This window comes from Mixophyes fleayi, chromosome 11 (genome assembly GCF_038048845.1).
Source record: "Mixophyes fleayi isolate aMixFle1 chromosome 11, aMixFle1.hap1, whole genome shotgun sequence".
Taxonomy (NCBI): domain Eukaryota; kingdom Metazoa; phylum Chordata; class Amphibia; order Anura; family Limnodynastidae; genus Mixophyes; species Mixophyes fleayi.
This window is the reverse complement of record NC_134412.1, coordinates 98,095,370-98,121,970: the sequence shown is the minus strand read 5'-3', so window position 1 is coordinate 98,121,970 and position 26,601 is coordinate 98,095,370. Positions and strand designations below refer to the sequence as shown.

The 26,601-nt window shown below is 46.3% G+C and overlaps 1 protein-coding gene across 2 annotated transcripts in view; it reads left to right on the top strand.

Annotated features, from left to right (window-relative positions):
- LOC142107992 (otoancorin-like) overlaps positions 1-23,739 on the top strand; it is a 97,932-nt gene extending 74,193 nt beyond the window's left edge. For both annotated transcript variants that reach the window (XM_075191683.1, XM_075191682.1), the window contains exons 16-24: positions 2,455-2,548; positions 3,755-3,920; positions 14,855-15,042; positions 15,768-15,920; positions 18,233-18,381; positions 19,204-19,343; positions 20,864-20,961; positions 21,038-21,170; positions 22,561-23,739. In XM_075191683.1, the coding sequence (XP_075047784.1) occupies positions 2,455-2,548; positions 3,755-3,920; positions 14,855-15,042; positions 15,768-15,920; positions 18,233-18,381; positions 19,204-19,343; positions 20,864-20,961; positions 21,038-21,170; positions 22,561-22,622 (1,183 nt within the window). In that variant the 3' untranslated portion in view covers positions 22,623-23,739. The remainder of the gene's footprint in view (positions 1-2,454; positions 2,549-3,754; positions 3,921-14,854; positions 15,043-15,767; positions 15,921-18,232; positions 18,382-19,203; positions 19,344-20,863; positions 20,962-21,037; positions 21,171-22,560) is intronic.
- The last annotated feature ends 2,862 nt before the right edge of the window (positions 23,740-26,601 follow it).

Genomic DNA, 26,601 nt, shown 5'->3' with positions numbered 1-26,601 from the left:
TACAATACTGGGTAATACATACAGACAGAGAGGTAAGAGAACCCTGCTCGCAGGCTTACAATCTATAGGACAGTGGGAGTTTGAAACACAAGGGCATGGGCTACATCATATTGCACAATGGACCAGCTAGAATGCAAAGGTTACAAAGTGTTTAGTGGGCTGTGTGATCAGTCACACAGCAATGTTGGTCAGAGGGTTGTTGTCTTGCGTTAGCTGTGTAGAGGGTGGTAATAGGGTAACTGAGGGAGATTAAGAGGGTGGTAAAGGAATACTATAAGCTTGTCTGAAGAGGTGGGTTTTCAGAGAACGCTTGAAGGTTTGAAGACTAGAGGAAAGTCTTATTGTGCGTGGGAGGGAATTCCACAAAGTGGGTACAGCCCGAAAAAAGTCCTGTAACCGGGAATGGGAGGATGTGATGAGAGTGGAGGAGAGACGTAGATCTTGTGCAGAACAGAAGTGTCGAGTAGGGAGATATTTTGAGACAAGTGAGGAGATGTATGTTGGTGCAATTTTGTTGACGGCCTTGTAGGTTAGTAGAAGAATTTTATATTGGATTCGTTGAAATACAGGCAGCCAATGTAGAGACTGACAGAGTGACTCAGCAGAGGAATAACGGTCTGCAAGGAAAATCAGTCTAGCCGCTGCGTGCAAAATAGATTGTAGGGGTTCAAGTCTGACTTTGGGAAGACCAGTAAGGAGGGAATTGCAATAGTCGATATGGGAGATGATAAGTGCATGAATTAAGGTTTTTGCGGTGTCTTGTGTGAGATATGTGCGTATTCTGGAAATGTTCTTTAGTTGTATGTGTAACGGATTTACTGGATTCTCTACTAACCTTGATTAACGCTGGCTTACTTGAGGTGCGGAGTCTAACGATCTCCCCGGTATTCACCAAGAACCGCGGCAAGGCGGGATGGGCTTTGCTGCCAGGAGTCGCAGGTCGCGGTCCTCAGGTTTGCCCCAAGGTGTAGTGCAGCGGAGCAGGAGCAAGATGAGAGCAGTCGGACAGGCCGGGTCGGTACACAGGCAGGCAATGCAGACAGAATCAGGAAGCGGTCTCGGAGTCAATCAAACCAGGTCGGTACACGGGTCACAAGAACAGAAGCGAGGTCAGCTAGCCGGGTCGGTACACAGAGGACAACGGAATCCAGAAGAGTGAACAAGCCGGGTCGGTACACTGGGAGACAATACAGATGAAGCAGGAACAAGGAAGGACACAGGAATCAGGAGCCAGGAACAGGTAAGTTGCTCTGACACTCACCAAGTGTCAGAGCTATGTTTTTATACTGTGTCCCATTTGAATTCCCCGCCCTGGGGTAGTAATCACGTGACCGCCCTAGGTAGCGATCACGTGACCGCCGAACCCGGAAGTGCGGCTTCCGGGTCCGACGGAGCGGCGGGGGAACGAGGAGAGGTGAGTATTTGTGACAGTATGTAACATGATTTAGATATAGAGTCGCTGTGGGCAATAAATGATAGTTGTGAGTGAAGGATTACATCTAGGCAACGAGCTTCCGGGGATTTATGGTCATGTTATCAACAGAAATATCAGGCAAGCTCCAGTGTTACATACATGTCCCCACTATTACACGCGTGGTACTGTACATCTCCTCTAACTCATCTAGTCTCCTCTGGTGTATAGCAACATAAGATAACGTCAGTATGTGGATATGTCGGGGTAAATTAGCTGGTTTCAGGGTGGCACCAACTGTGCTAATTATTCTGGGGATAAATGTAATACATAAGATTAAGTTTAGAGCAATCATTTTATGATGTGTTGGGTAAAGCAAACTACCAGTAATTTCTTTATTATGTAAGTTCTTACTCTGAGATCACGACCACCTGGCGTGTGTCGCCCCTCTCGCCCCATATTGTGTGTTGAGGAACTTCCTCCTACAGTTCTACATAATACATAATATGATGACAGTCACCATCCATACTGAATCACATATCCATTATACTGGCTATAAAGTGCTGTCTTCGTCTTGTTAAACAAACATGCGGGTCTGGGCACAGGACAACAATGTCACATTCATTTGTATGCAGGTAGGTGTATAGATGGTTATATATGTGATAATGATCTTCCTGCTGTAAATTATATGGGTATTAGAAGTTTCCCATGCATTATGTGACCATGTCCCATAGATTGTAAGCCTGTGAGCAGGGCCCTCTTACCTCTCTGTATGTATTACCCAGTATTGTTTTATTACTGTTTGTTCCTAATTGTAAAGCGCTACAGAGTTTGTTGGCGCTATATAAATAAATGTTGATGATGATGATGATGATTTGAGATGAAGCCCACAGCTTTTATACTGGTCACACAATTCTGAGGTGAGTTTACATTAGATGGTGCCTCAATCCTTATAATACACAGAACTCACCAATTATACAGACATTATGTACATACTGTATATTAGTCTTACTTTGTATGATAGTTATATATTTTCCTGGCAGGGACACCGCTACATGGACAGACGTAACACTATCAGCACTCGGAGTCCTGGCTGCCACACTCAGCGCACAAGATATGGCCAAGATTCCAAACACGGTAATAATTATGATATATATCTGAACCATACTTGCCAACTTTTCCTCGATGGTTTCAGGGAGATCCCGGGGGAGGTGGGCATGCAGGGGCGGGGCTTGATTAATTGCATCATGTTGGCCCCGCCCCCTAAACAGTTGTCACAATTTTGGCCAATTACAGCAAGGGGTGGGGCTATGACACAATATTTGCGTCATTAAGCCCTCCCCCAACTTATCTATTGCGGGGGCGAGAACCGGGAGGTTGTACTGCTCTCCCAGGAGGTCTCCCTGAAATGTGGGAGTCTCCCGGACTTTCAGGGAGAGTAGGCAACTATGCGTTAAAGAAAAGCAGCTAATGAATCTCTAAAGACTGAAGTGTCTTACATTTCTGTCTCCATTACTAAAGTCATGTGGTCTTACCTGTCAGTCTTTGATTAAATCTTGGTCTCCGTGATAATGGCCACCTTCATAGGCATCAATACATTTACCAGTATAATATACATGTAAATACTCTTTTTTTTGCCTGCATCTTTTTCTATGTATTGTACGGCTGAGGTAAAAATGCATCCAACTTGATATGTACCAAAAAATGTTTCCGTTCTGCAATGTCACATTTGTGATATTCTGACCAATGTCTGTGTTTGCTGTAAAGCGGTCACACCCTTTTCTATCACATGACTCTAATTTGGAAATTCCTCGTAATCACTAAACACACTGATTTACTGTGTGATGCTCACCTTATGTAAATCATTTGTGCCCATTCCATCTGGCTGTGCCAGTCACTGTATGATATATGATATGGTGTAACAGTACTTTATCTGTGCAGAGAGGGCTGTATAGCAGGATGGCTGTGCCAGTCACTGTATGATATATGGTATCATGTACAAATACTCTATCTCTGTGCAGAGAGGGCTGTATGGCAGGATGGCTGTGCCAGTCACTGTATGATATATGGTATAGTGTAACAGTACTTTATCTGTGCAGAGAGGGCTGTATGGCAGGATGGCTGTGCCAGTCACTGTATGATATATGATATGGTGTAACAGTACTTTATCTGTGCAGAGAGGGCTGTATGGCAGGATGGCTGTGCCAGTCACTGTATGATATATGATATGGTGTAACAGTACTTTATCTGTGCAGAGAGGGCTGTATGGCAGGATGGCTCCTCTTGTCACTCTATGATATTTGATGTTTCTATGGCTTTAATCTTCTCATATTTCTCTGACAGGAGAATGTTAAAGTCGCCCTTATATCAATTATATCCTCTGCCACAAGCTTCAGCACTTCCTCCAGCATCCCAGCGTTTAACAACATGCCGAATATGACCATTCTGGCTGGGAAGATCTCGGACATTTACAATGGATCTCCGAGTGCGCGGAGGAGAAGGGCGGCAGGTATCAGTTATACGCTATGTGACGAGCTGATAGGGCAGAATGTAGCCTATAAGTTCCCTGTTAATGGTGTCCTAAGGATTAGTTCTTCTGTTGCTGCAGAGAAATAAATGTGATCAAAGAGCTATGAGGCCGCCTGACAAACGTAGAGCGTTCTGCACCCCTCAGTCCCAGTTAAATAATCACATCCTGAAAAAATAAAATCTAAATTTTCCATGTGGGTACATACATGTTACTCTCTGCTCTCATAATGCTGCTCCTCCATCTGTCCAGGCCGTCCTATCAGGAGATGAAGCACACAGACCAAGAGATGTGTTACTGTCACCATACAGCTATCCGCACACCGAATACTGACCCATCAGTACGCAGGATACTGACCCATCAGTACGCAGGATACTGACCCATCAGTACGCAGGATACTGACCCATCAGTATTAGGATACTGACCCATCAGTACACAGGATACTGACCCACCAGTACGCAGGATACTGACCCATCAGTACGCAGGATACTGACCCACCAGTACGCAGGATACTGACCCATCAGTACGCAGGATACTGACCCATCAGTACGCAGGATACTGACCCATCAGTACGCAGGATACTGACCCATCAGTACGCAGGATACTGACCCATCAGTACGCAGGATACTGACCCATCAGTATTAGGATACTGACCCATCAGTACGCAGGATACTGACCCATCAGTACGCAGGATACTGACCCATCAGTACGCAGGATACTGACCCATCAGTACACAGGATACTGACCCACCAGTACGCAGGATACTGACCCACCAGTACGCAGGATACTGACCCATCAGTATTAGGATACTGACCCATCAGTACGCAGGCTACTGACCCATCAGTACGCAGGCTACTGACCCATCAGTACATAGGATACTGACCCATCAGTACGCAGGCTACTGACCCATCAGTACGCAGGCTACTGACCCATCAGTACGCAGGCTACTGACCCATCAGTACATAGGATACTGACCCATCAGTACGCAGGATACTGACCCATCAGTACGCAGGATACTGACCTATCAGTACGTAGGATACTGACCCATCAGTACGTAGGATAATAACCCATCAGTACACAGGATACTGACCCATCAGTACACAGGATACTGACCCATTAGTACGCAAGATACTGACCCATCAGTACGCAAGATACTGACCCATCAGTACACAGGATACTGACCCATCAGTACGCAGGACACTAACCCATCAGTACGCAGGACACTGACCCATCAGTACGCAGGATACTGACCCATCAGTACGCAGGATACTGACCCATCAGTACGCAGGATACTGACCCATCAGTACGCAGGATACTGACCCATCAGTACGCAGGATACCGACCCATCAGTACGCAGGATACCGACCCATCAGTACGCAGGATACTGACCCATCAGTACGCAGGATACTGACCCATCAGTATCAGGATACTGACCCATCAGTACGCAGGATACTGACCCATCAGTTCGCAGGATACTGACCCATCAGTACGCAGGATACTGACCCATCAGTACGCAGGACACTAACCCATCAGTACGCAGGACACTAACCCATCAGTACGCAGGATACTGACCCATCAGTACGCAGGATACTGACCCATCAGTACGCAGGATACTGACCCATCAGTACGCAGGATAATAACCCATCAGTACGCAGGACACTGACCCATCAGTACACAGGATACTGACCCATCAGTACACAGGATACTGACCCATCAGTACGCAGGATAATGACCCATCAGTACGCAGGACACTGACCCATCAGTACGTAGGATAATAACCCATCAGTACGCAGGATACTGACCCATCAGTACGCAGGATACTGACCCATCAGTACGCAGGATACTGACCCATCAGTACGCAGGATACTGACCCATCAGTACGCAGGATACTGACCCATCAGTACACAGGACACTAACCCATCAGTACACAGGATACTGACCCATCAGTACGCAGGATACTGACCCATCAGTATGCAGGATACTGACCCATCAGTAAATAGGATACTGACCTATCAGTACGCAGGATACTGACCCATCAGTACACAGGACACTAACCCATCAGTACACAGGATACTGACCCATCAGTACGCAGGACACTAACCCATCAGTACGCAGGATACTGACCCATCAGTACACAGGATACTGACCCATCAGTACGCAGGATAATAACCCATCAGTACGCAGGATACTGACCCATCAGTACGCAGGATAATAACCCATCAGTACGCAGGACACTAACCCATCAGTACACAGGATACTGACCCATCAGTACACAGGATACTGACCCATCAGTACGCAGGATAATGACCCATCAGTACGCAGGACACTGACCCATCAGTACGTAGGATAATAACCCATCAGTACGCAGGATACTGACCCATCAGTACACAGGACACTAACCCATCAGTACACAGGATACTGACCCATCAGTACGCAGGACACTAACCCATCAGTACGCAGGATACTGACCCACCAGTACGCAGGATAATGACCCATCAGTACGCAGGACACTAACCCATCAGTACACAGGATACTGACCCATCAGTACACAGGATACTGACCCATCAGTACGCAGGATAATGACCCATCAGTACGCAGGACACTGACCCATCAGTACGTAGGATAATAACCCATCAGTACGCAGGATACTGACCCATCAGTACACAGGACACTAACCCATCAGTACACAGGATACTGACCCATCAGTACGCAGGATACTGACCCATCAGTACGTAGGATAATAACCCATCAGTACGCAGGACACTAACCCATCAGTACGCAGGATACTGACCCATCAGTACGCAGGATAATAACCCATCAGTACGCAGGACACTAACCCATCAGTACGCAGGATAATAACCCATCAGTACGCAGGATAATAACCCATCAGTACGCAGGATAATAACCCATCAGTACGCAGGTCACTGACCCATCAGTACGCAGGATAATAACCCATCAGTACGCAGGATACTGACCCATCAGTACGCAGGATAATAACCCATCAGTACGCAGGACACTAACCCATCAGTACGCAGGATAATAACCCATCAGTACGCAGGATACTGACCCATCAGTACGCAGGATACTGACCCATCAGTACGCAGGATACTAACCCATCAGTACGCAGGATACTGACCCATCAGTACGCAGGATACTAACCCATCAGTACGCAGGATACTGACCCATCAGTACGCAGGATACTGACCCATCAGTACGCAGGATACTGACCCATCAGTACGCAGGATACTGACCCATCAGTACGCAGGATACTGACCCATCAGTACGCAGGATACTGACCCATCAGTACGCAGGATACTGACCCATCAGTACGCAGGACACTGACCCATCAGTACGCAGGACACTGACCCATCAGTACGCAGGACACTGACCCATCAGTACGCAGGACACTGACCCATCAGTACGCAGGACACTGACCCATCAGTACGCAGGATACTGACCCATCAGTACGCAGGATACTGACCCATCAGTACGCAGGATACTGACCCATCAGTACGCAGGATACTGACCCATCAGTACGCAGGATACTGACCCATCAGTACGCAGGATACTGACCCATCAGTACGCAGGACACTGACCCATCAGTACGCAGGACACTGACCCATCAGTACGCAGGATACTGACCCATCAGTACGCAGGATACTGACCCATCAGTACGCAGGACACTGACCCATCAGTACGCAGGATACTGACCCATCAGTACGCAGGATAATAACCCATCAGTACGCAGGACACTAACCCATCAGTACACAGGACACTGACCCATCAGTACACAGGATACTGACCCATCAGTACGCAGGATAATGACCCATCAGTACGCAGGATACTGACCCATCAGTACGCAGGACACTGACCCATCAGTACGTAGGATAATAACCCATCAGTACGCAGGATACTGACCCATCAGTACGCAGGATACTGACCCATCAGTACGCAGGATACTGACCCATCAGTACGCAGGATACTGACCCATCAGTACACAGGACACTAACCCATCAGTACACAGGATACTGACCCATCAGTACGCAGGATACTGACCCATCAGTACGCAGGATACTGACCCATCAGTAAATAGGATACTGACCTATCAGTACGCAGGATACTGACCCATCAGTACACAGGACACTAACCCATCAGTACACAGGATACTGACCCATCAGTACGCAGGACACTAACCCATCAGTACGCAGGATACTGACCCATCAGTACACAGGATACTGACCCATCAGTACGCAGGATAATAACCCATCAGTACGCAGGATACTGACCCATCAGTACGCAGGATAATAACCCATCAGTACGCAGGACACTAACCCATCAGTACACAGGATACTGACCCATCAGTACGCAGGATACTGACCCATCAGTACGCAGGACACTAACCCATCAGTACACAGGATACTGACCCATCAGTACGCAGGATAATGACCCATCAGTACGCAGGACACTGACCCATCAGTACGTAGGATAATAACCCATCAGTACGCAGGATACTGACCCATCAGTACGCAGGATACTGACCCATCAGTACACAGGATACTGACCCATCAGTACGCAGGATAATAACCCATCAGTACGCAGGATACTGACCCATCAGTACGCAGGATACTGACCCATCAGTACGCAGGATACTGACCCATCAGTACGCAGGATACTGACCCACCAGTACGCAGGATAATGACCCATCAGTACGCAGGACACTAACCCATCAGTACGCAGGACACTGACCCATCAGTACGCAGGATACTGACCCATCAGTACGCAGGATAATAACCCATCAGTACGCAGGTCACTGACCCATCAGTACGCAGGATACTAACCCATCAGTACGCAGGACACTGACCCATCAGTACGCAGGATACTGACCCATCAGTACGCAGGACACTAACCCATCAGTACGCAGGACACTGACCCATCAGTACGCAGGATACTGACCCATCAGTACGCAGGATAATAACCCATCAGTACGCAGGACACTGACCCATCAGTACGCAGGATACTGACCCATCAGTACGCAGGATAATGACCCATCAGTACGCAGGACACTAACCCATCAGTACGCAGGACACTGACCCATCAGTACGCAGGATACTGACCCATCAGTACGCAGGATACTGACCCATCAGTACGCAGGATAATAACCCATCAGTACGCAGGATAATAACCCATCAGTACGCAGGTCACTGACCCATCAGTACGCAGGATAATAACCCATCAGTACGCAGGATAATAACCCATCAGTACGCAGGTCACTGACCCATCAGTACGCAGGATACTAACCCATCAGTACGCAGGATACTAACCCATCAGTACGCAGGATACTGACCCATCAGTACGCAGGATAATAACCCATCAGTACGCAGGATACTGACCCATCAGTACGCAGGATAATAACCCATCAGTACGCAGGACACTAACCCATCAGTACGCAGGATAATAACCCATCAGTACGCAGGATACTGACCCATCAGTACGCAGGATACTGACCCATCAGTACGCAGGATAATGACCCATCAGTACGCAGGATAATGACCCATCAGTACACAGGATACTGACCCATCAGTACACAGGACACTAACCCATCAGTACGCAGGATACTGACCAATCAGTACGCAGGATATTATCCCAGCCGTATACCTCTAAATACAAGCTGTACACATATGCTGAGTACATTGACTTACACCAAGGAGTATCTTTACATCACACAAATCCATTAATCTGCAACTCAAATCAGATCCCTGGACACAAGCTGCTGGATAATGGATATATGTACAATCTAGCAATTTTTTGGGGAATTTTACGTTTTATATTTTTTATCCAGCTATAAAAACAGGGACATTGACAGCAACCAAAAATTAAAAAAAAACACGTTTCCAAATCAGGAAATGAGAGTTGTAGCTAGATAAGAAGCAGCTGAAAGACAGAAGAGGTCATCAGAGAGGTGACTGAATTATATATATATAACGGGGTATGTTCTGTGAGTACTGTGTATAAATATATGTTTATAGGTCAGTGTAAATCTACATTTATATAGATATAGGATGAGTTACACCCTGCGTATTTATATTACACCCTGTGTATTCATATTACACCCTGCATATTCATATTACACCCTGCGTATTCATATTACACCCTGCGTATTCATATATGTAGCCTATAAGTTCCCTGTTAATGGTGTCCTAAGGATTAGTTCTTCTGTTGCTGCAGAGAAATAAATGTGATCAAAGAGCTATGAGGCCGCCTGACAAACGTAGAGCGTTCTGCACCCCTCAGTCCCAGTTAAATAATCACATCCTGAAAAAATAAAATCTAAATTTTCCATGTGGGTACATACATGTTACTCTCTGCTCTCATAATGCTGCTCCTCCATCTGTCCAGGCCGTCCTATCAGGAGATGAAGCACACAGACCAAGAGATGTGTTACTGTCACCATACAGCTATCCGCACACCGAATACTGACCCATCAGTACGCAGGATACTGACCCATCAGTACGCAGGATACTGACCCATCAGTACGCAGGATACTGACCCATCAGTATTAGGATACTGACCCATCAGTACACAGGATACTGACCCACCAGTACGCAGGATACTGACCCATCAGTACGCAGGATACTGACCCATCAGTACGCAGGATACTGACCCATCAGTACGCAGGATACTGACCCATCAGTACGCAGGATACTGACCCATCAGTATGCAGGATACTGACCCATCAGTACGCAGGATACTGACCCATCAGTACGCAGGATACTGACCCATCAGTACGCAGGATACTGACCCATCAGTACGCAGGATACTGACCCATCAGTATTAGGATACTGACCCATCAGTACACAGGATACTGACCCACCAGTACGCAGGATACTGACCCACCAGTACGCAGGATACTGACCCATCAGTATTAGGATACTGACCCATCAGTACGCAGGCTACTGACCCATCAGTACATAGGATACTGACCCATCAGTACGTAGGATACTGACCCATCAGTACGCAGGCTACTGACCCATCAGTACATAGGATACTGACCCATCAGTACGCAGGCTACTGACCCATCAGTAAATAGGATAATAACCCATCAGTACACAGGATACTGACCCATCAGTACATAGGATAATAACCCATCAGAATGCAGGGTACTGACCCATCAGTACGCAGGATAATAACCTATCAGAATGCAGGGTACTGACCCATCAGTACACAGGATACTGACCCATCAGTACGCAAGATACTGACCCATCAGTACGCAAGATACTGACCCATCAGTACACAGGATACTGACCCATCAGTACGCAGGATACTGACCCATCAGTACGTAGGATAATAACCCATCAGTACACAGGATAATGACCCATCAGTACGCAGGATACTGACCCATCAGTACGCAGGATACTGACCCATCAGTACGCAGGATACTGACCCATCAGTACGTAGGATAATAACCCATCAGTACACAGGATAATGACCCATCAGTACACAGGATACTGACCCATCAGTACGCAGGACACTAACCCATCAGTACGCAGGATACTGACCCATCAGTACGTAGGATAATAACCCATCAGTACGCAGGACACTGACCCATCAGTACGCAGGATACCGACCCATCAGTACGCAGGATACCGACCCATCAGTACGCAGGATACCGACCCATCAGTACGCAGGATACCGACCCATCAGTACGCAGGATACCGACCCATCAGTACGCAGGATACTGACCCATCAGTATCAGGATACTGACCCATCAGTATCAGGATACTGACCCATCAGTACGTAGGATACTGACCCATCAGTACGCAGGATACTGACCCATCAGTACGCAGGACACTGACCCATCAGTACGCAGGATACTGACCCATCAGTACGCAGGATACTGACCCATCAGTACGCAGGACACTGACCCATCAGTACGCAGGATACTGACCCATCAGTACGCAGGATACTGACCCATCAGTACGCAGGATACTGACCCATCAGTATCAGGATACTGACCCATCAGTACGCAGGATACTGACCCATCAGTACGCAGGACACTGACCCATCAGTACGCAGGATACTGACCCATCAGTATCAGGATACTGACCCATCAGTACGCAGGACACTAACCCATCAGTACGCAGGATACTGACCCATCAGTACGCAGGATACTGACCCATCAGTTCGCAGGATACTGACCCATCAGTACGCAGGACACTGACCCATCAGTACGCAGGACACTAACCCATCAGTACGCAGGACACTAACCCATCAGTACGCAGGATACTGACCCATCAGTACGCAGGATAATGACCCATCAGTACGCAGGATAATGACCCATCAGTACGCAGGATAATGACCCATCAGTACGCAGGATAATGACCCATCAGTACGCAGGACACTGACCCATCAGTACGCAGGATACTGACCCATCAGTACGCAGGACACTGACCCATCAGTACGCAGGATACTGACCCATCAGTACGCAGGACACTGACCCATCAGTATCAGGATACTGACCCATCAGTACGCAGGACACTAACCCATCAGTACGCAGGATACTGACCCATCAGTACGCAGGATACTGACCCATCAGTTCGCAGGATACTGACCCATCAGTACGCAGGACACTGACCCATCAGTACGCAGGACACTAACCCATCAGTACGCAGGACACTAACCCATCAGTACGCAGGACACTAACCCATCAGTACGCAGGATACTGACCTATCAGTACGCAGGACACTAACCCATCAGTACGCAGGATACTGACCCATCAGTACGCAGGATAATGACCCATCAGTACGCAGGATAATGACCCATCAGTACGCAGGATAATAACCCATCAGTACGCAGGATAATAACCCATCAGTACACAGGATACTGACCCATCAGTACGCAGGATACTGACCCATCAGTACGCAGGACACTGACCCATCAGTACGCAGGATAATAACCCATCAGTACGCAGGATAATGACCCATCAGTACGCAGGATACTGACCCATCAGTACGCAGGACACTGACCCATCAGTACGCAGGATACTGACCCATCAGTACGCAGGACACTGACCCATCAGTACGCAGGATACTGACCCATCAGTACGCAGGATACTGACCCATCAGTACGCAGGACACTGACCCATCAGTACGCAGGATACTAACCCATCAGTACGCAGGATACTGACCCATCAGTACGCAGGATACTAACCCATCAGTACGCAGGATACTGACCTATCAGTACACAGGACACTAACCCATCAGTACGCAGGATAATGACCCATCAGTACGCAGGATACTGACCCATCAGTACGCAGGATAATAACCCATCAGTACGCAGGACACTAACCCATCAGTACGCAGGATAATAACCCATCAGTACGCAGGACACTGACCCATCAGTACGCAGGATACTGACCCATCAGTACGCAGGACACTAACCCATCAGTACGCAGGATACTGACCCATCAGTACGCAGGATACTAACCCATCAGTACGCAGGATACTGACCCATCAGTACGCAGGACACTAACCCATCAGTACGCAGGATACTAACCCATCAGTACGCAGGATACTGACCCATCAGTACGCAGGATACTGACCCATCAGTACGCAGGATACTGACCCATCAGTACGCAGGATACTGACCCATCAGTACGCAGGATAATAACCCATCAGTACGCAGGACACTGACCCATCAGTACGCAGGATACTGACCCATCAGTACGCAGGATACTGACCCATCAGTACGCAGGATAATGACCCATCAGTACGCAGGATAATAACCCATCAGTACGCAGGTCACTGACCCATCAGTACGCAGGATAATAACCCATCAGTACGCAGGACACTAACCCATCAGTACGCAGGATAATAACCCATCAGTACGCAGGATACTGACCCATCAGTACACAGGATACTGACCCATCAGTACACAGGACACTAACCCATCAGTACGCAGGATACTGACCAATCAGTACGCAGGATATTATCCCAGCCGTATACCTCTAAATACAAGCTGTACACATATGCTGAGTACATTGACTTACACCAAGGAGTATCTTTACATCACACAAATCCATTAATCTGCAACTCAAATCAGATCCCTGGACACAAGCTGCTGGATAATGGATATATGTACAATCTAGCAATTTTTTGGGGAATTTTACGTTTTATATTTTTTATCCAGCTATAAAAACAGGGACATTGACAGCAACCAAAAATTAAAAAAAAACACGTTTCCAAATCAGGAAATGAGAGTTGTAGCTAGATAAGAAGCAGCTGAAAGACAGAAGAGGTCATCAGAGAGGTGACTGAATTATATATATATAACGGGGTATGTTCTGTGAGTACTGTGTATAAATATATGTTTATAGGTCAGTGTAAATCTACATTTATATAGATATAGGATGAGTTACACCCTGCGTATTTATATTACACCCTGTGTATTCATATTACACCCTGCATATTCATATTACACTCTGCGTATTCATATTACACCCTGCGTATTCATATAACACCCTGCGTATTCTTATTACACCCTGCGTATTCATATTACACCCTGCGTATTTATATTACACCCTGCGTATTCATATTACACCCTGCGTATTTATATTACACCCTGCGTATTTATATTACACCCTGCGTATTCATATTACACCCTGCGTATTTATATTACACCCTGCGTATTTATATTACACCCTGCGTATTCATATTACACCCTGCGTATTCATATTACACCCTGCGTATTCATATTACACCCTGCGTATTCATATTACACCCTGCGTATTTATATTACACCCTGCGTATTTATATTACACCCTGCGTATTCATATTACACCCTGCGTATTCATATTACACCCTGCGTATTCATATTACACCCTGCGTATTCATATTACACCCTGCGTATTCATATTACAGACTGCACTAATGTTGTGACACCAACGCTGGACATCATTCAGCAGCTGGGGGACTCTAACTCGATGTGGAGCCCAACCCAGCTGTCCTGTCTCCCTAACCAGACCTTCCTGGATGGTCTACCGACTCTGGGCGCAGTCACGTCCTTCTCCTGGGACCAGCAGTCTGCTCTGAAGGGTAAAGCTCTGCAGGTGGGTGCTGTGCGATGGAGGCTTCTTCACCACTGCGTATGAAATTGCTGTATTCTACCAGGGCTGCTCCTTGGGGAATAGATATATGGCAATATTTAGCAGTTCATCCATGCTGCATGTATTCATCCTGTGCATTAAGACAAATATGGGGGAAAGAGCGGCACATTTCCATTCTTCCTCCATATTTGCTTGCCACCTAATGTGGCCATTGGCCAGGGGGCCATGGCTAGAGAACGGGCAGAGCGAGGACATGAATCATTACCATTCACTGTGCCGAAATCTTCTGACACCTTGCTGGAAGGCGACTCGGCTCTGAATTACATGCAGTCACTATATATTATATATATTATATATATTATGTCTCTGGCTTCTCAGAGATACATTGAGCCATCATTATTCAGGTATGAAATGTTGGCCCTTACAATAGTATAAGATCTGTCTGTCACCTTGAATCCCTGGACCACTAATAAGAAAATGTCCTCTATATAATACGTGCCTTAGTACTTTCCATATCTATCTCCCTTGTGTCTCATTCCTAATTGCAGTGATGTCGTATGAGAGGAGCAGACAGATCAGGCTTTCTAGCAGTATAATTAGAACAGTGGCCCAGTGTAACTTTGGCTGGATGATATAAAGGTCTCAGGAGAGGTTAGGACTCTCTGTAGATGTTGATGTGCTGTATTTAGAGCTGGTGTATTAAGCTGATCCGTCCTTTCTGTATCCAGGTTTTTAGTGGTTCCATAACTAATGCTCAGATCGTGTCTCTGATGAGGATAAATTTGGGGTTCACGGGATCTGAAGTCACCTCTTTTTTCTCCCAAGTGGACACTGACACAATGGCGGAAATCTCTGGCTACAGCGAGTGGGCGAGCACCAGTGTAAGAGTGATTACAGTATGCCACGTTAACCATTTGTCTGCCACCAGGCCTAACACTGCACTGAGTAGTAATGGAAAACTCAAATGTTTAATTTTCGTATAGAAGTAGAATGGGTGGATCAGCCTGACTACACCTTTGTATCAGGTGTAACTGAATGCTTCCTTTCCCAGCATCTAACATGGCAGCACCCCGGCCAATATGCTGATGCCAACAGAGAACAGGCCTCTTCTGTCATTCCCTTATGTAATATACCTGTAGCTTTGTTACATAGATAAATCAAGGGACCCTCACATATTAGTTACCCCAGAGCCACCACAAACCTAACATGGCCCTGAAGGGGACATTATGTGGTCTGGCTGGGCTTACCATGGGACTGTGTTGGGGTACTACCTTATTGTATGTAGCATGCCAAGATGGGGTGAGGAGACTACCCCACTTGACATAGGAATTTAGTCATGGGGTTGAGTCCGGTTAGGAAGCTGAGTGCCCAGGGTTGGTTATCAGATGCCAGGAATTAGGATGTCAGTCATGGGGTTGAGTCCGGTTCGGAAGCTGAGTGCCCAGGGTTGGTTATCAGATGCGGTGCCAGGAGGTAGGATGTCAGTCATGGGGTTGAGACCGGTTAGGAAGCTGAGTGCCCAAGGTTGGTTATCAGATGCAGTGCCAGGAGTTAGGATGTCAGTCATGGGGTTGGGTCCAGTTAGGAAGCTGAGTTCCCAGGGTTGGTTATCAGATGCGGTGCCAGGAGTTAGGATGTCAGTCAATAGGTTGAGTACGGTTAGGAAGCTGAGTGCCCAGGGTTGGTTATCAGATGCGGTGCCAGGAGTTAGGAGGTCAGTCATGGGGTTGGGTCTGGTTAGGAAGCTGAGTGCCCAGGGGTGGTAATTGGATGCGGTGCCAGGAGTTAGGATGTCAGTCATGGGGTTGGGTACGGTTAGGAAGCTGAGTGCCCAAGGTTGGTAATCAGATGCGGTGCCAGGAGTTAGGATGTCAGTCATAGGGTTGGGTACGGTTAGGAAGCTGAGTGCCCAGGGTTAGTTATTAGAAGCGGTGCCAGGAGGTCAGTCATGGGGTTGGGTCTGGTTAGGAATCGGAGTGCCCAGGGTTGGTTATCAGATGCAGTGCCAGGAGGTCAGTCATGGGGTTGGGTCTGGTTAGGAAACTGAGTGCCCAGGGTTGGTAATTGGATGCGGTGCCAGGAGGTAGGAGGTCAGTTATGGGGTTGGGTCTGGTTAGGAAGCTGAGTGCCCAGGGTTGGTTATCAGATGTGGTGCCAGGAGGTAGGATGTCAGTCATGGGGTTGGGTACGGTTAGGAAGCTGAGTGCCCAGGGTTGGTTATCAGATGCGGTGCCAGGAGTTAGGATGTCAGTCATAGGGTTGGGTACGGTTAGGAAGCTGAGTGCCCAGGGTTAGTTATCAGAAGCGATGCCAGGAGGTAGGAGGTCAGTCATGGGGTTGGGTCTGGTTAGGAAGCTGAGTGCCCAGGGTTGGTTATTAGATGCGGTGCCAGGAGGTAGGAGGTCAGTCATGGGGTTGGGTCTGGTTAGGAAGCTGAGTGCCCAGGGTTGGTTATTAGATGCGGTGCCAGGAGGTAGGAGGTCAGTCATGGGGTTGGGTCTGGTTAGGAAGCTGAGTGCCCAGGGTTGGTTATTAGATGCGGTGCCAGGAGGTAGGAGGTCAGTCATGGGGTTGGGTCTGGTTAGGAAGCTGAGTGCCCAGGGTTGGTTATCAGAAGCGGTGCCAGGAGGTAGGAGGCAGGGTATCTATAAGGGTCATGAGACTGCTAGTTGGTGTATAAGAGGTAGATCGGGACCCATATTCTCATCCAGCCTGTTCCCATCTCTCCACCGAATCATGTTACAGGGAGGTATCCTGGAGCCCGTTAGCCACAGAATTTGGATGAGCAAATTTAAATTCTCAGCAGAACATCTCATAGAGGTGGGAAATTCCGGTTATACAAACTCCAAGTGCGGCTTCTCATGCCTTGCACTGTGAATATCACATGTCGGGGGCTTTTTAGTCTATAGTTAGAGCTGTGACAATCATAGTAAATCATTCTTTACTGGGGATGGGAGATAGTAAAGTCTGAATACTCCCCGGGAAAACACGTGAAATTCCGCAGCCAAATGGCGTTTATTACAGGTGGAATATATTATTATATTACACATCTCAAACCAAAACATCACCAGTATAGTTACATCCTGTGACCGTGAGAGCCGGCATAGGAGGACCTCAGGGGTCCCTGTCAGCTGATACTGTGTTTATATGTCAGTTACATGGAGGAGCTGATTGTTCTCTGTATCCTTCTTAGTATACGACACAAGCAACCAACATCCTTAAAATCTACCTGGGCTCCAGGTCCCCCAGCACCTTATTGGACACTGAGCTGGTGTCGCTGGGCTATTTCCTGTGTGTGATGCCGCTGGACCAAATCGCTCTGATAGACAGCAATGCGTACAGGTAAATGCAGAGGTCCCATTCTGTAGCTCCTCTACACGGAAGGTCCATTAATGACCGTACTATGATGTCATCTGCCCGCTGATGATGGTCTTACAGATATCCGTATGGGAATAGCGGCCATAAAGACGTAGTCAGATGGGGGGCAGCCTCGCTAAGTGTAGATAACGCGCATGAGCGCCCCAAGACTTGCACCAAGTGGAAACATTAAATTTAATTTTGCAAGATGGGTTTATATAAAGAAGCTGACGGGGACAGAGAAGGAGAGTTTTTTACGGAGGTAATATCTTTTACTATGAAGGGAAGGGGGGGGGAGTTGTGTGTAGGAGGACTATTCAGAAGCCAAAATCTGCATTTCTGATTGGGCCTCCTGCTCACATCCCAATTCATCTGCTTTTAGGGTATTTATAAAGTGATATCTTCCATAGTTGTATATCCATATTTTATGTTGTTGTTACCCCCAAAGACTGAAATGAGGACAGGGACCATGCAGTGCGTCTGGCGGACAGTTTGACGCAGAAATAAAGAAGCATTGAGGGTCCACATATGATTTCCAGATGTTTGGCTATAACTCGGGGGAAGGTTTGGTAGTATTCGGTGATAGTGCAGCCACACACCATAGGACATAGACAGTAATAGCCGGAATATTCTTACGTTGTACGATCTACATATTGTTGTATTTTCTCACATGAAGCCACGGTACTTTGTACTGCGCTGTGCATGGTGATAAATAGCGTTGGTGTATTTGATGTATTCCCAGCCAGGCGCCATTTATCTCATCTGTGGGAAAACCCGACTTTCTTCATAATTACGTTTTCTCCCTAGTACCGCAGCTTCCAGTTTGGGACAAGTTCTTTGCCCAGATCCCGCAGTGTTGTCAGCGCTAAAGATGAAAGCAGTGGAATCTTTTGGGAGCCCCAGCAGCTGGAGTGCGGACATTTGTCAGGAAGTTGGATCTGTACTAGGTAACATATATTATAACTGTCTCCCAATCTGGACTTTTATTTACACCCCAATCAATTCAACAACAGGATTTGATAAATTGCTAATACAGCGTAAAAGGGATTTTCCACTTGTCCCTTCTGCGACTTTAACTGCACGTCTCCTTAGCTTTCCTCTGTGCTTTCCATAAACATGTTTACATCATCAGGCAACAAGTGTGGCCCTGAGCCCGACACAGTTCTCTCCTCCGCCTAATATACAACTGTATGTAAGGAGCAGCTTTATGATGTCTCTGTGGGCAATACCTGATGATATAAAGTCAGTCCTGAGAAACATAGAAGGATAGAGCAATGTACGTAGTAAAAGATGTAAGGCGGCGTATACAGTAAAGTCATCTGAAGGTTGAAGCCCCCTTTAAAGGAGTATTATACTAGAACATTATAGATAGATGCAAATATGCAGAGAAATAAAATGTCCGAAAATGCCATGTAAGCTCCACGGTTTCATTCTGCCAAGCAGTGGTGGCGTGGGGGGTATATGGTGGTATGTCATACCGCCACGTCTGCTACATATATATATATATACACACAGTGGTGGCATGGGGTGTATACGGGGGTATGTCATACCGCCACATCTGCTACATATATATAAATATATATATATTGTAACAAAGGGAGGCATTTATCTGACAAGATGCAGAGAAAACATACAAGCAGAATAAAACATTGGCGCAGTTATGCACCTAGGTTGAGATTAAACCAGGTAAAAATTTATGTGTAGTTTAAAGTTTTGTTAACTTACATGATTTCCTCTCAGCAAACAGACAGGGTGTGTCTGTTAGTGCAAACAGAGCCAGTGATGGACGTTTTCTCTTAAAGAGAAGGTGGGTGTGTCACCTGTTTATCAAGCTAGGGCTGGGGGAGGAGTATCAGGTATAAAAGCTTGTTTGTATCACTTGTTCAGGGAGACCAACGCTGGGGAAGCTGGCTGGTCTTGAGAGAGATTGTCTATGTCTAGCTAGCGTTTAGGGTCTCCATATCTGCTGTGAAATTCATATGGTGTGCTTCAGCAGTAGCGGGCTCTTGCCACAATATATATATATACACACACAGTGGTGGCGTGGGGGGTATACGGGGGTATGTCATACCGCCACGTCTGCTACATATATATATATATATATACACACAGTGGTGGCGTGGGGGGTATATGGTGGTATGTCATACAGCCACGTCTGCTACATATATATATATATATACACACACAGTGGTGGCGTGGGGTGTATACGGGGGTATGTCATACCGCCACGTCTGCTACATATATATATATATATACACACAGTGGTGGCGTGGGGGGTATATGGTGGTATGTCATACAGCCACGTCTGCTACATATATATATATATATATATATATATATATATATATATATATATATATATATATATATATACAGTGCTGGATTATACAGGCTATGTCATACCGCAACTTCTCCTACTGCTGCCAAGTCCATGTTTTCTGATACAGAATCTGCTTCCTCTGTGCAGCTGGTCTCAGTAATACAGAACTGTCTCAGCTTTCAGTATCAGTGATGGCGTTTCTGGACCCTAATTGCATCTCCTTAATCCCATCAAACGTGCTAGTGGTAAGTGACCCGGAGCTCAGCGTAGCAGCCGTCTCTGCAACCTCCTGGCCTCTATAATGTGTTCTTCTCCCCCTAGAGTCTGTCTGCTGATCAGCTGCTGAATCTAGGACCAGAGAACTCGTGGGCAGTGTCAGAAGACCAGAGGAGCTCACTCTCCTCATGGCAGATAGCGGCGATGGCTGGAAATGACGAGTACTCCAACGCTGCAGGTAATTACTCCAATACACCGAGGTAACACGCTGCACCGCGCCCGGTATTCTGCTGCAATGCGTCCGATATTACGCTGCACCGCTCCCGGTATTACGCTGCAATGCTTGCGGTATTACGCTGCACCGCTCCCGGTATTACGCGGCACTGCATGCTGTATTACGCTGCACCGCTCCCGATATTACGCTGCACTGCGTCCTGTATTACGCTGCACTGCGTCCTGTATTACTCACCTTAGGAGCATACACAGTTTATCTGTTACATGTATAGACAGATTTCCTCTGTTCTATGGGGCTCATTCCCTAAATTTGGATTCAGGTGCAAAGTTACACTTTACTACACAACCAATCAACACTAAGATTTTATCTGTGTAATGTAACTTATACGATTGGGCCTATTTATAATCCACCAAATATTGGGGCCCGCTCTGCTTATTTGCCTAGACATTTTAGGGTGGGTGCTGAACCCCTGGGGCCCCCATCCTCTCATGCTACACGCCGGCCACCCACACTCAAACGGGGGTCCCTCTTTACTCTGGGGCCCGGGAGGATACAGGGCATTGCCAAGGTCCCGGTAACGTGCTGCCCCCACTGATTTTAGATACAACCCCGTAAATGAATCTGCGCCTGTATTCGCGGGTTGTTGGATACTCTGGAAAAGGCGCATGATACAAACAGTAAAAATGTCATATCAACGTCTGCCCAGCGATCATTAATCTTCTCCTACTACATACTGGTCCGTGCGTCTGCTCTTGTGGCGGACATGTATGTGAGAGTGAGAGGACAACGGCACTTTGGGTGTTTATATTCACTGGTGAAAGCGCGGATACAAATGTGTTCTCCTGGAAATGTGCCACCAGAAGGCGATAAAACGTCCCAGTACACTGTACGCAGTGTAGCAACACGGGTGGGTTTATGGCATCTCTGACCAGCCGAGAATTAATCTCCTTTCGCTGGGAGGGGAAAGCTCTGAAACTGGGGAACTTCTCCCTGAAGGCACAGGGGTATTTATATATTCCCACGCACGGCGTAGAGGTAGGTGATCTCGTTCCCCTAATCCACACTCAGTAAGGAAGATTTAGTTCTCCACAGATCCCACCACTGGTCTCTCCAATCCAACGGCAGGAATGTGACATCACAAAGGAGCCTTTGCTCTGCGCTTTGCACCTTCGTAATCTCCTGACACTGGTGTCGGAATGGTCGATTTAGTTTTGCACTTAATTCAGTGTTATTTAATGAGCCCTCACGGATCATGAGAGAGTCAGTCAGTGGGAACGAGGAATAATCAGAGAAGGGTAATATCATGTACAGTCACAGGACAGATCCACTCGTGGCTGCTGGTATCTCCAGAGTTGTAGTAAAACCTTTTCTGACTCATTTTTCTTGCACACAGGTTCTGTGCAGATCTCCCTCATATGCATCATCAGCGCTGCTCTCATCATCATCATCATGTAGCGTCCAATCAGAGACAACGGTGTGAGACCATCACATTGATACATTCCCTGAGAAGCGTCTGTACTGCAAAGCTTTAACATATAATAGATATATTTAGTAAATTATAGGAATATAAAGGTTTCTTTAACTGTGTGATATATCCTACTTCTATCTTACTCATCTTAGGCATATAAATAACTGTTATTCGTAACAAATAGCACACAAATATACTATAACCCAGCTTCCAGGAACACGCTGAGCTCAGCCAGTCCTTACGTGTGGAACGGTATTGGTGGCCATTGACACATTATAATCTCCATCATGTTACATCACTGAAATAGATTTTATTGTGTCTTTTGCATTCTAAATAATATATCAACTTCTAGACACTCAACACTGAGACTGTAACACTGAGACTGTAACACTGAGACTGTAACACTGAGACTGTAACACTGATGATGTAATACTGAGACCATCACACTGAGACTGTAACACTCAGAATGTAACACTGAGAATGTAACACTCAGTATGTAACACTGAGACTGTAACACTGAGACCATCATCCTGAGACTGTAACACTGAGACCATCACTCTGAGACTGTAACACTGAGACCATCACACTGAGACCTTAACACTGAGACCATCACACTGAGAATGTAACACTGACAATGTAACACTGAGACCTTAACACGGAGACCATCACACTGAGAATGTAACACTGAGAATGTAACACTGAGACTGTAACACTGAGACCATCACACTGAGACTGTAACACTGACAATGTAACACTGAGACCTTAACACGGAGACCATCACACTGAGAATGTAACACTGAGACCGTAACACTGAGACCATCACACTGAGACTGTAACACTGACAATGTAACACTGAGACCATCACACGGAGACCATCACACTGAGACTGTAACACTGAGACTGTAACACTGAGACTGTAACACTGAGACCGTAACACTGAGACCGTAACACTGAGACCATCACACTGAGACTGTAACACTGAGACTGTAACACTGAGACTGTAACACTGAGACTGTAACACTGAGAATGTAACACTGAGACCGTAACACTGAGACCATCACACTGAGAATGTAACACTGAGACCATCACACTGAGAATGTAACACTGAGACCATCACACTGAGAATGTAACACTGAGACCGTAACACTGAGACCGTAACACTGAGACCATCACACTGAGAGCGTAACACTGAGACCATCACACTGAGACTGTAACACTGAGACTGTAACACTGAGACCATCACACTGAGACCGTAACACTGAGACCGTAACACTGAGACCATCACACTGAGACCGTAACACTGAGACCGTAACACTGAGACCATCACACTGAGACCGTAACACTGAGATCATCACACTGAGACCATCACACTGAGACTGTAACACTGAGACCGTAACACTGAGACCGTAACACTGAGACCATCACACTGAGACCGTAACACTGAGACCGTAACACTGAGACCATCACACTGAGACCGTAACACTGAGACCATCACACTGAGACCATCACACTGAGAATGTAACACTGAGACCGTAACACTGAGACCGTAACACTGAGACCATCACACTGAGAGCGTAACACTGAGACCATCACACTGAGACTGTAACACTGAGACTGTAACACAGAGACCATCACACTGAGACTGTAACACTGAGACTGTAACACTGAGACCATCACACTGAGACCGTAACACTGAGACCGTAACACTGAGACCATCACACTGAGACCGTAACACTGAGACCATCACACTGAGACCATCACACTGAGACTGTAACACTGAGACCATCACACTGAGACCATCACACTGAGACTGTAACACTGAGACCGTAACACTGAGACCGTAACACTGAGACCGTAACACTGAGACCGTAACATTGAGACCGTAACACTGAGACTGTAACACTGAGACTGTAACACTGATGATGTAATACTGAGACCATCACATTGAGACTGTAACACTGAGAATATTACTTCATCATCCATTTAGAAAATAAAAGAAAATTTGCGGGTGTTTGCGGTGGATACCACACCCGTTTCTCAGCTGCAATGTCTGATGTCTGCACATTGATACATTCCCTGAGAAACGTCTCTACTGCAAAGCTTTAACATATAATAGATATATTTAGTTAATAATAGGAATATAAATGTTTCTTAAAACTGTGTGATATATCCTACTTCTATCTTACTCATTTTAGGCATATAAATAACTGTTAATCTCCATCATGTTACATCACTGAAATAGATTTTAATGTGTCTTTTACATTCTAAATAATATATCAACTTCTAGGGCCCAGAGAATGAGAATAGATCAGAAATACATGTAAGAGGCAGAAGAGGCATTGTCTGTAGGATTATATACTGTATATTGTACATCACTGCTGGTTAGTTACACCCCCAGTCTATGACTAGTTCCATGGTGTAATAACACTATGGGCTAGATTTACTAAACGGCGGGTTTGAAAAAGTGGAGATGTTGCCTATAGCAACCAATCAGATTCTAGCTTTCATTTATTTAGTGCATTCTACAAAATGACAGCTAGAATCTGATTGGTTGCCATAGGCAACATCTCCACTTTTTCAAACCCACCGTTTAGTAAATATACCCCTATGTCTTGTTTATTGAACCTGCTATATTTGATTCTTAATGTCATTCACTTTTCGATATCCAATTAATGTTGATATTATACAATTCTATATAACTCAGACAAACATGTCTTAGTATAGTTTACTTAAGTAAATATTGTTGTTGCTATTTGTTGTATGGTTTGAAAAACTGAATAAAAAAAATAAAAATAAAAAAAAGGCAGAAAATATGAATTGTATTTGGCAAAACAAGTTCCAGGGACGTAGCCCTACAGCTATGACTACTTTATTCTGGTATTCATTCTATGCAGAGTTCAGTTGATGCAGAATTGGTCACATATTGGTCGTAATTTACACTCAAAATAGCTGTAGGTAACAGTAGTGTATTTACGGCCATATCCTGAGCTGTACGCATCTAAGAACCGTCCGTACCAGGCACATATCACAGACACTTACATTGGGCTCTTGTACTTATCTATTTGTTTGATGTGCAACAAACACATTCACCTGTAGTGTTCAATAAAACTTAAAAAAGCCTTTGTAATATAGCAGGAACCACCGTCAAAACAAAGCCTTAAACCCTCACCAAAAAGCATAATATATGCCCGAACGGTGGCAAAATCACCAATTAGCGTCAACGATACAATTGCAAACAGCCAATCACAAGCGGTTTGCTAGTGCAATCATCCTCCGCTATTTGCACCCACAAATAATATGGCTCACTCAGGTGTATATTCATCCTGTGCACAACATGTGAGCGCGGCCTCTCCAGACACAAGCATGTGCCAGAATCACGCAATCTGCATAGGCGTGCATCCAGTTTCTGGGCGGAAGCGGGTGCAATGATATGACTCACGTTAGGCCCCGCCCCCGCGGTGCAATGATGTGCATTCAGTATTACACCGGTGATGTACCCCACCCCTGTGCTTGTCCCATGTCCTCCCTTGTAGGATCTCCCAGGGCGGAGGTTATACAAGCTGCCATGTATGCATCATGCACATCAGCAGCGTGTAAATATCACATTTTGGTAGTAGTCCCTTTTATCCCCTGTAATGAGCACCGCTAACCACCAGCCCTGTGTCCTGGAGTCCTAGGACATGATGTAACGTGTCTGTTTTATTACTAGTTCTTACTGCGTCTCTGAGCCTCGATCCCAGCCTGGTGCCACCGCGTCCCAGAGCCCCTCACACTGTAGTTACAGCCAATCAGCTGCCAGCCTCATTCAGCCGCATCTTCTCTGCTCATTTAGGGGGTGATAGTATCAGCAAATACTCAGCATCTCCAGTTTCAAGAATTAGCATAAGGCAAAGTGAGACTCTACTTTTACTTTCCTCTTTATCCTTGTAGATGAATCTCTGCTACGGTTTTCCTAAACTCTCCCCG